This window comes from Tachysurus fulvidraco, chromosome 5 (assembly GCF_022655615.1).
Source record: "Tachysurus fulvidraco isolate hzauxx_2018 chromosome 5, HZAU_PFXX_2.0, whole genome shotgun sequence".
Taxonomy (NCBI): domain Eukaryota; kingdom Metazoa; phylum Chordata; class Actinopteri; order Siluriformes; family Bagridae; genus Tachysurus; species Tachysurus fulvidraco.
This window is the reverse complement of record NC_062522.1, coordinates 15673717-15683891: the sequence shown is the minus strand read 5'-3', so window position 1 is coordinate 15683891 and position 10175 is coordinate 15673717. Positions and strand designations below refer to the sequence as shown.

The 10175-nt window shown below is 37.6% G+C and overlaps 2 protein-coding genes across 3 annotated transcripts; both read left to right on the top strand.

Moving 5' to 3' along the window:
- Positions 1-3392: 3392 nt before the first annotated feature.
- Positions 3393-7473, top strand: trub2 (TruB pseudouridine (psi) synthase family member 2). Of its 2 annotated transcripts, XM_047813468.1 has the most exons (9): positions 3393-3635; positions 3933-4067; positions 4156-4230; positions 4329-4390; positions 4745-4826; positions 4944-5016; positions 5137-5273; positions 6490-6846; positions 6980-7473. In XM_047813468.1, exons 1-8 carry the CDS (start codon positions 3518-3520, stop codon positions 6819-6821), a joined length of 1014 nt encoding a protein of 337 aa, XP_047669424.1. In that variant the 5' UTR covers positions 3393-3517; the 3' UTR covers positions 6822-6846; positions 6980-7473. The 2 variants fall into 2 exon arrangements, with proteins under 2 accessions (XP_047669424.1, XP_047669423.1); XM_047813467.1 differs by having other exon boundaries at positions 3394-3635; positions 6490-7473.
- Positions 6732-9722, top strand: hdhd3 (haloacid dehalogenase-like hydrolase domain containing 3). The gene is made up of 3 exons (XM_027146503.2): positions 6732-6846; positions 8316-8649; positions 8937-9722. The coding sequence occupies exons 1-3, from the start codon at positions 6833-6835 to the stop codon at positions 9330-9332; spliced, it is 744 nt and encodes a 247-aa protein (XP_027002304.1). The 5' UTR covers positions 6732-6832; the 3' UTR covers positions 9333-9722.
- Positions 9723-10175: the final 453 nt, after the last annotated feature.

Sequence of the window (10175 nt, the reverse complement as noted above, 5' to 3'; positions counted from 1 at the left end):
CCATATGAATACACTAATCAGTCATCTAATGGATGTTCTGAATCTAGCAATTATGCTTCTCACAGAACACACATTGAAATACACACAGACATACTCGAAGGCCTAATTTTAGCTATAATCCAAGCACACACAGAATACATAGAAATACAGCTTCTCAAAAGGTTTGTTCAAACCATTCTAATAAATGATTTTATTTAACAAACAACAACTAGCATTACATTTACACATAATGTTTAGGGAACATGTACTTCAGGTAACTCCAATTAAACATTTTGTCAAGGGAACCTCCCAGAATCAGACAAGCGGTAAAAACATTACTATGACAGGTAAACATCTGCATGCATTTCTTGCACATTATTACATTGTTCCTTAACCGGGTAAAAATAAATACATTCAGCTATCAACACCCACTGCTGCCTAAATCAAATTTGAGAAAGTCAAACTAAACTTTAGGATGCACTAATAATACATCACTTATTTAACCCTTCAGGCAAGTTAAAACAAGCTTATGTAATGTCATATGATATTTTGAAGTAGTTTGCTGATGAAGTGCATAAACAGTCTGTATTTAACCTACAAGCATACAGTAAGTCACTAAATCAATAAGGCCATGAGTTTGTTTCTCCTCTTTGTTCAACTGCAAGATAACTGTTACTTATAGAAGAAGACTTGTATTTACAGCATTTGGAGGCACTGTGTTGTATTTCACGTTTGCATCTCCAACATCGTGATACTGTACATCCAACACTGTGTAAAATACAGGCCCAGGCAAATGAGTTCATTTGTATGCAGTAGATCAAAAAAGGCCAAACATACTAGTAGATATGTGTACACTTACAAGGAGGTATATAGGGACACGCTAGAGGGATAATTACTGACTCATCACACCTGAGCCCTGTTGCCCTCTGCATATTTTTTGAGTACTGTATCATCTCTCTCTAAGTCTGAGCAGTCATCTGTTTGAGTGTGTGTATATATGCATGTGTATGTGTTGCACATTGCATACCCAAGCATAATCAAGCAAGCTGGTAAGCTGCAAAATCTATTTGTTTTGAAAGAAAAATCAATTACTGTCTGCAAACCACACTAAGGGGACAAGCAAAAATGTAATTCTTATCTTAGGGTGAATAACTGTTACATGATGATTAGATTGAATGACTTAAATATAATCTTTATGACACTGAAAAATTGGAGAAAAATGAAATGTAACAAATTACGTTGCAGGACAAGAATCTTCTTCTGTGAAATTTGTATTTTAATTTCCCCATTACTTGGAATCTAGCCAAACGTAGGAAGAAGGTTCCTAAGGGAATGCAGACCATTACTGATTTTTTTATAGAATCATATAGTCACCATATGGATTTGTGTTAAAGTTCTCCAAAGACCTTATTTGTTAAAGCTCTTGAGACCTTTTCCCCCTGTGTGCAAGAACGTATCCAGGTGACAAAATACTACACCTGCTGTTTAGAAGAGATGAATAACGGATGGTATAAGTGCTGGAGCTACTTTTAGGGTGTGTTCTTACTTTAAACCCAGTTTTGCTGATCAGGATGACGCAGCTCCTGAAGATAAAATGAAGTTCTTGAGTCCTGATAATGTAAAACAAGATGAAACACATAAAGAGCAACAGCATAAAAAGAACAATTTACAGCAAAGGTGTGTAGCAGAGAGAAAGGAAATCTGTGTACAGCTGTAGGCAGATTCAGTCTTCCAGACAAAAAACATTTTTTCTACCAATTTCAAGCAACATTTCCCTAGTTCAGTTACCCAAATTCATAACCAACACATGCAATTTGTGATTCTCGGGTGTATCTCTGGCTTATTTTGGAACAATTGTAATGATGTCACATCAACAGTTGTCTGCTAATTAATTATCTTTTCCTATATAGCAGCCCTGGGGTCAAACATAAATCATGGAAATTTCCGTGACTAACCGAGACTATTGCACTCAGGGGTGAAGGTGAGACACAATCTTGAGACTATGGTGACTTAGTGATAAGCTTACAGTAAGGGAGGAGAAAGAACATCTGCTACATTGAACAATGCACAAATATACAAATCCCCATCTAATCAAAAATTCTAATGTACATACAATATGTAAATGTGAGCTTGGTGGTGTGTGTGTGTGTGTGTGTGTGTGTGTGTGTGTGTGTGTGTGTGTGTGTGTGTGTGTGTGTTTGTGTGTGCGCGTGTGTAGGTAGGTACAGTAGGTAGGTAACATTCAAATAATGTTACTGCATAAGTGTTTAGTCACATGTTCTTTATAACAGTAGTATGGTAGTATGAAGTTTGGAATTTGACATTTTTAAGTATTTGCAACATATTATTTATGCTCAGTATTATTAATTGTAAATGTTAATGGTGTAATCTTTTGTTTTTCTTTTTTTTTATGTATGCATGAGTGTCCAAATGACACTTTTTCCAGCTTCTGTGTTTCTAAATGACTCATACCATAATATCCTGAAATGGTATATTATTTAGCTATGTTATACTGTGTTGGACCTGACTATGCCCATCTCTCTCAGGTCAGAAGGCCATATCTAGCTATGTGAACAGAGCTATGTGAAGGACAAAGAAGAAGAAATTGCCCTCTGTAGTTGATTTTCAGGGACATTTATATGTATGGGGCATTTTTTCTAACCAAATAAAACACAGTATGACCAGTTTACCTCAAAGTCTTTGTATTTTTGTTTGTATTAAAAATATATTTTCATTAAAAATATATTAAAGATATTTCTTCTGTAACATTTAATTAAATAGTAAGGCTATTTAGGTTAGTAAAGTGCAAAGCTCAAGTGGGATTTCTTTGTTTTTGCTTATTAATTATTAACTGTTGTATTGAGTGCATAGTATCATGTACTAGAGAGCATGCTGTAGTTTAGTATTTCCTTCTCACGGTTCCTGGGAAACTGTGCTTCTGTTTCTCTGTGTGTTGTTTTGCATGTTTGCATGCTGTCTTGTAAACCAAAACATATGACACACGTTTGCAATGTGAACCCACACTAAAATTTTAATCCTGTTTATAAGTGTAATAAAGTGTGTAAGTGCTGTGACATGGCAGTTGGGAAACAATCTGGGATGGCAAAGCCCTTTCAAAACACCTAACCTTAAGGTGGATGATGAGGATGGATTTCCAAGTCCAGCTGAACACAGGGTCAGTACAAAATGGAAACGTGCCCTCAAAGTCAGCCCGGCTGCTTGAGACCCCACAACATTTAAATCCGAGTGCACTGGCTACTCAGTTGATTATTTTGTCCATGGATTCACCAGCATGGTTATGTGCATGTGCAGGTCAGCTGTTCAGGAAGCTGCACCCAGCAGGACTGGAGGACATTTTGCTCCGACCCATAGAGGGCAGTCTAAAGCTCACAGCAGCAGCAATGTTTAATGCCGAAGAAGGAAAACACGCTGTGTTTGTGTGTGACTTGCTTAGTGGCGTGTGATGTAAATGATTTGAGTTTCACTTTATTCAGTTCGTAAGCATAGAATAGTTAATGTCGTAGGAACAGCTGTTGCAATGTCTACGCCAGCTTCACGCCTCTTCCGTAAATTAGACGGTCTGTTCTCTGTGTACAAACCTCAAGGAGTTCACTGGAAACTTGTCAGAGACACTATAGAGACGAACCTACTGAAAGGTGAGCACTACATTTACATCAGCTAACACACCTTTATAAAGAGTGACTTACATTTGATATCGTTTTACACAACTGAGCGTGTTGAGGGTTAGGGGCCTTGCTCAGGGGCCCGGCAGCCTGGGGGACGTGGGATTCGAACCCACAACCTTCCAATTGGTAGCCCAATACCTTAACCATTAGGCTACCACATCCCTAGAGTTTAAACATCATAATATACACATTGAATAATCTAATCAATTTGTTTTCTTCATCTTTATTTCTTTCTGTGGTATCCATGTACATTTTGATGTTTTGTAGCGGTTAATTCGTGTCCTGTGGCCCCACCGCGCTGTACAGTCCAGTTTAAGCTTTTACCTAGTGGAGACGGCAGCAGCTCCAGCCAACTCACTGTCACCAAGACCAGTCTGCCTGCTCTGGCTGATCATCCTCTGGGTAAGACCCAGTTCACGTCACTTATACGTAATTCTGTCTAGACTTTTATACATAAAATGTATATGACAGGATCAAACTCCTTGTCCAGTAACAGGACCGAGGTTTCATAAGATCCGTGTTGGAGTTGGCCATCGATTGGATGCATTTTCCTCAGGAGTATTAGGTAAGACTTTTTTTATTGAATGTATTTATTATACCAGGATATTTTCATGCTTTTTTTTATTGTAGGCTAGTCCGATGTTTGTTTGATTTTTCTTCCAGTTTTAGGTCTGGGGAATGGAAACACTGCCCTAGAGAGTCTGTACAGATCACATGTGACCAGGGTAAACATTAGTATTATACATTGTTATGGAAAAGATGTGTGAGGGGATTTAAAAACCACTCCAAAAATGTACAGAAGGTTAAATGAGTTTCTCCAGCCCATGATGCACAATGCCATTTGTTAACTGTTAGCTTGCATCAAGTCTGACTCCATTAATATGTGTTCAGTATCAGCTAGGTAAAATTATTTGTGTCTGTGTAAACCTATCTAGCTTATTTGTAGAATGTAAATGGAATAGTCATTGTATTCTTTGCATTCTGCTGACAACACCCAGTAGTTTTGACAAATGTATTAAACTTTCCATGTAAACTTGTATTTTAAATAGTGGAGTTTTGTTTTGTTGTATTAATTCCAGGAATACACACTGGAGGGGGAATTTGGGATAGCCACAGATGATTTCACTAATACTGGACGAGTTATAGAGCGAAGCACATTTGGTACTAATTGTTATTCTGTTGATGTTAATGAAACCAGCAGAAATTTTGATCTGATTTAATGTTGAACTGTTCCGCTATACCCATTGACATCCTATTTTTGTCTTTTTTTAAAATTAGATCATGTTACAAATGACAAGCTAGATAGAGTGTTGGCCATGATCCAAGGAGCCAATCAGAAAGCTTTAATAACGTGAGTCACTATAATCAGTAAAATGCTGAATGATGTGCAAAAGTTACTTTTCAGTTTGTTTTAATACTGCCTTTGGTATATGTAGTTCATGTTTCTCATAAAAATCTCTGTTTTACTCAGGTATTCTCATGTGGACCTGAGCACTCAGGAAGCTTATGAGCTTGCAGTGAAGGGGCTGTTACGTCCACTGGATAAAAGTCCTCCCATTTTAACTGGGTTGCGATGTCTCTGCTTTAAACCACCTCTGTTCACACTAGGTAAGAAGAAACCTTTATCACCACACATACATTACTGCACAGTGGAATTTTTCAGTTATGATACAGTGCCCCTGGAGAGCGGAGGATTAAGGGCCTTGCTTAATTGCCCAACAGTGGCAGTTTGCTGTTACCTTCAAATGGTTATGGTCAGAGCAACTTACATTTTATCTAATTTATACAGCTGAGCAATTGAGGGTAGTTTTGCCCAGCTTAGAGATTGTGGGGTACGAGCTCTGACGTAGAGCCCTGCGCGGGACTGTTTTTATAAACCCACACCTGCCTGCTCCCGCTGAATTTCTGACCAGGACTGCCCGCGCCCGCAAGCTGCGTGTTCCACTCGCTCCCGCACCCGCAATGTTTGTGTCCACTCCCGCGTATTTTTTCTTGAGAGCTTGTGAAAATTCTGATTGTATACAAATGATCAGACTAATTATTAGTTCAGGCTAATGTCCAGAATAACAGAATTAAACATGATTGCATTTAAATAAGATAAATTAATACTAATGCTAATACAAATCTTCTTCTCAACGTCATGTGTTGACTCCATTCTTATTATTAGGCTACACGCCAAGTCCCACCGGGTCCCGCGGATCTCCCGCTAAATTTTCTTGCGAAAATGAAACCGCCCGCTCCCATGAGATTTGCGTTGGGTCCCGCGGGTCCCGTGGGAGCCCAATCCCGATGCAGCCCTCTACTCTGACGTGCTGCCACATCTGTAGTGTATCAGGGATTACTGTTCAATCATTTTGACATGTTTACCTGTACTAAGTAAAATTTTAGTAATAAATGCAAAATAACAACAGCTTGACACAGAATGTAAGGATGTCTTACAAAAGCTTAATATAATTTTTACATGTATTAACAGAGTCAATATGGAAAAAAACAATTATTTTGTTCACTTGCTTTCCCAAGGGTTGTGAGGCATCCATGAACCATCCACATAACTATCGTATAACACAAATAAATGTCTTTCCTTTGAAAAAGCTCCATCATTAAAAGAATATATTGTACAGATTTGTTATAGATTAGTTTTTTTTTTTACCAATAGAGGGAGATATTGCAATAGACAGAAATTAGAATGAAGTATTAATTGAAGATAATTTTCTTCCACTTTTATTACTAGAAATAATAAATAATTTTTCTGCTAGTGATATATCTAGTAAGTCTTTATCCTTACCACTTTTTTGTGTTTTTCTGTGTTTTGTAAATGCTTCAGAGGTTCAGTGTGTGAATGAATCTCAGCAGTTCCTTCGGAAACTGGTGCACGAGGTGGGGCTCGAACTGCGCACTAATGCAGTCTGCACCAAGGTGCGTCGCACACGAGATGGTCCTTTTAAAGTGGAGGATGCTCTGTCTCGACACCACTGGACTGCTGATGATATTATACCAGCCGTTGCTAACTTTCGCCACACTACCAGGAAAATCCGGAAGAATGACATTAACAGTCAAATTGTCAAGCAGTCAGTCTCCAGCACACAGACTCAAGGCCAAACAAGGACTAGTGCTTGTCCGTCAGAGTCTCTAGCAAAGAGAAAACAGGATCGCTGAGTTCTTCAGAAATGTCTGACAGAAGGTAATTCTAATGTTCTTTAATTTGATGTAAGACCCAGTTATTCCATGGTGAATAACAATAATTCCATGGAGAATTGTGCTCTGATTTATTCTTAAACTTCAAAATATTTATTGCTGTATCGATCATTATACAGGAAGGTGAAGCAGATGGAAACCCTAAAAGTACAAATAAAAAATATGTTAATTAAGAAATAAAAAATAAAAAAAACAGAAATGGAATATTATTTTGTCTAGAGTTTTATTTATTTATTTTTTTCTAAGAGCAATCTGGAATTCTGGCTTTGAACAAAAAGTTTTGTGCCACTTATTTGCAACAAACAATAACAAATAAAAAAATAGCAGTTTAATTTGACTAACCTCATTTAAAGTAGGTGATGTTTGTTTGTTTTTTGTTTTGTTTTTCTCGTAGCATTTAATTTCTTCTAACATTTATACTAAAACCATTCAGTGTATTGATGGGTTTATCTTCAGCTGAAGATCTGTTTCGACATCTTACTTGTTTGAGAGCAGCAGCCTGTCAAATGCCTGTGCTTTATGTATCGATATTTTTTCATGTTACTTAATCTTATTGTATGTGTGTTGTATTAATGAAGATAAACAAGACTTTGGTTCATAATAAAAGTGTTTGTTATGTGATGGTTTTCTTCACCTATTAAGTAAATATTTTTTTTTCAGATAATTATTATATTTTAATTGCATATCAATTCACTAACATAAAGGTATTAAGGTAATAACTTATAGTAATATGTTTCACAAGCGTCTAAGTAAAAACATATTGAAGGTGATTTTTAATACCCAGGTCTCCTCTGTGCTCATTGCACTATAGTCCGCTAGGGGGCGCACTGTTTATGAACTCTTATATGCCATAAACACGAAGAAGAACCTGCGCTTGAAGTGTCATCAGACTGTGAGTTTCTTGTTTGTGTGATAATTTACATTAATGCCTTTATTTTTCTGTCAGAATTCAGATTAGCCTAAAGTGAGGGGCGTGTTTATGAGGGTATGTAGCCTATAAACAGCCTTATGTTAATGAATATTCATAGGTAGCAGAAACAGAAGTATTTTAAAATTTGATCTTGTTTTGAAAGCTTTAATTCTGAAACAGCTCACAGTTAAATCACAGAGATCACACTTTAACCCCACTCTGCTGTCTGATGTGAACATTACCTGAAACTCTTGCCATTGATCTGCTGTCATATGACTGGATGATTATATAACTGCATGAACCTGCATATGTACTGTACAGGTGTTCCTAATAAAGTGGACTGTGAGTGTATATTTGGCATCGTAAGCCTTATTTGCTTGCTTTTTAATGGCAGTGACATTTGAAAAGAACAAATGAAAATCATGGTCACTGACAGCAGGACAAGAGACTACTAGTGATGGACCTCGGGGAGCATTGTGTACTATAATGAGATTTTATTTCCGTGGTCAGTAATGTGCTTAAGAATATTATATTGTGTTTTGCAGGACCATGCGACTGCCAGTACGTTGGGTTTTATGGGATATAAAAGACACTCTTCTGAAGGTGCGCCGCTCTGTGGGAGAGCAGTACTATAATGAGGCCAAGCGTGTTGGACTGAATTTACCAGCCATGCAGTTAGAGAAGGCATTCAGGGAAGCTTACCAGCAGCACTCACGTTTGTACCCTAACTATGGTGTCGCTCAGGGTATGAATGGCCAGCTGTGGTGGACAAGTTTGGTGAAGAGCACCTTCTCCCAGTGTGGGGTGCAGGATCCTGATTTGCTTGCCACACTTGCAAACAATCTTTACTATAATTTTTCAGGTCCAGAGAACTGGGAGGTAAGAGATTGCCAACAAACTTCCTCCTCATTTCTTTTTTTAAATTATTTGAGTAGTTAATTATTGTCACTGCTGTCTGCTTTGGAATTTAATTAATGCTTTGCTTGTGTTTTCCTTCATTTCAAAATCAGTAATTTTATTAATCTTTTCATTTGACAAATTATCAGTTTTAATGTGACGAAACGGAATACATTAATCATTCACTTTCTGATTGATTCATCTCACTTTTCATTCACAAACATCAGATCTTGTACATGAAGCAATTAATTATTTGAGTTTGTCTTCAGGTGTTCCCAGACTCAAATTCTACCCTAAAATCCTGCACAGCTCTGGGATTGAAGCAGGGGGTAGTGTCCAATTTTGACAGGCGCCTAGAAGGAATCCTTCAAGGATGTGGCCTCCGAACCCATTTCTCATTTTTGCTGACTTCAGAGGATGCTGCTGTGGCCAAACCAGACCCAGATATTTTTGCCCAAGCCCTGAAAAAGTCTGGGGTGCCAGCCAAATACGTAGTCCATGTTGGGGACCACTACATAAATGACTACCTCACCTCTCGAGCATTAGGTATCCGAGGTTATCTGCTAGATAGGCATGGACTCCAGAAACATCTGGATGTTCCCCCACAGCATCGATTACAGAGCCTAGATGAGCTACCAGCCCGACTATTACAGGAAACTTATTAAAACAGTTTACATAGCTGCTGGGATCATTAAATAATATAAATTGTGTTCATGCATTTTTCTTTAAATTCCCTTTCCAAAGATCAAGTAAATAGTCAAGTAAATCCTTTTGTCAGGTACACATTCAGTGAGATGCACTATGTGCAGACTCCTTTCTTTATACTTGGAATCTTGTGTCATGACAAATTTTTAATTATCAGAAATAACAGTAAATGTTTATTCAATATTTGTATAATGGTAGATGTAGAGGGGAAAAATGGATATGATTTTATTTTTCTGTAAGATAGAAAGTCTGAAACAGTTCAGATTACACTAATGTTTATTATGCATATGAACAAAGTGGTTTGTTAAATCACGCCAACGGAGAACTGAAATTAAAAGTACTGAAACCGATTATGAAAGAGACTGAAACTGCTTCAATTCAACTAAGTTTTATGTGTAAAGACACTGGCACAATGTAACCCTACAGCAACCTGAAAGTAGATTTCGATCCTGATTGAGCAAGCCAGAGGGAACATTGACTAGGAAAAATTAAATGGGATATGAGGAAGAAAACTTGAAAGAACCGGACTCAAAAAGGGTAACCTTTTGTTTTGTAGGACACACCAGAGCTTAAGTCCTTACGTTATATGGGTGTAGAAGAGTACAGGCAAACATACATTCTTAGGTTCACATCTACAGTGTATACATATTAAATCAAGTTGAAACTTAACGATACTGTTTTTTGGTAAATGTAATGTTTATGATATACATGTGGGACCATCCAAAGCAGCAGAAGTTGAGCCACAAAGGCAGAAAGTCCAGATAGAAGCATAAGGATGAGCGAGTTCAGTCCAGAGGGGAAGA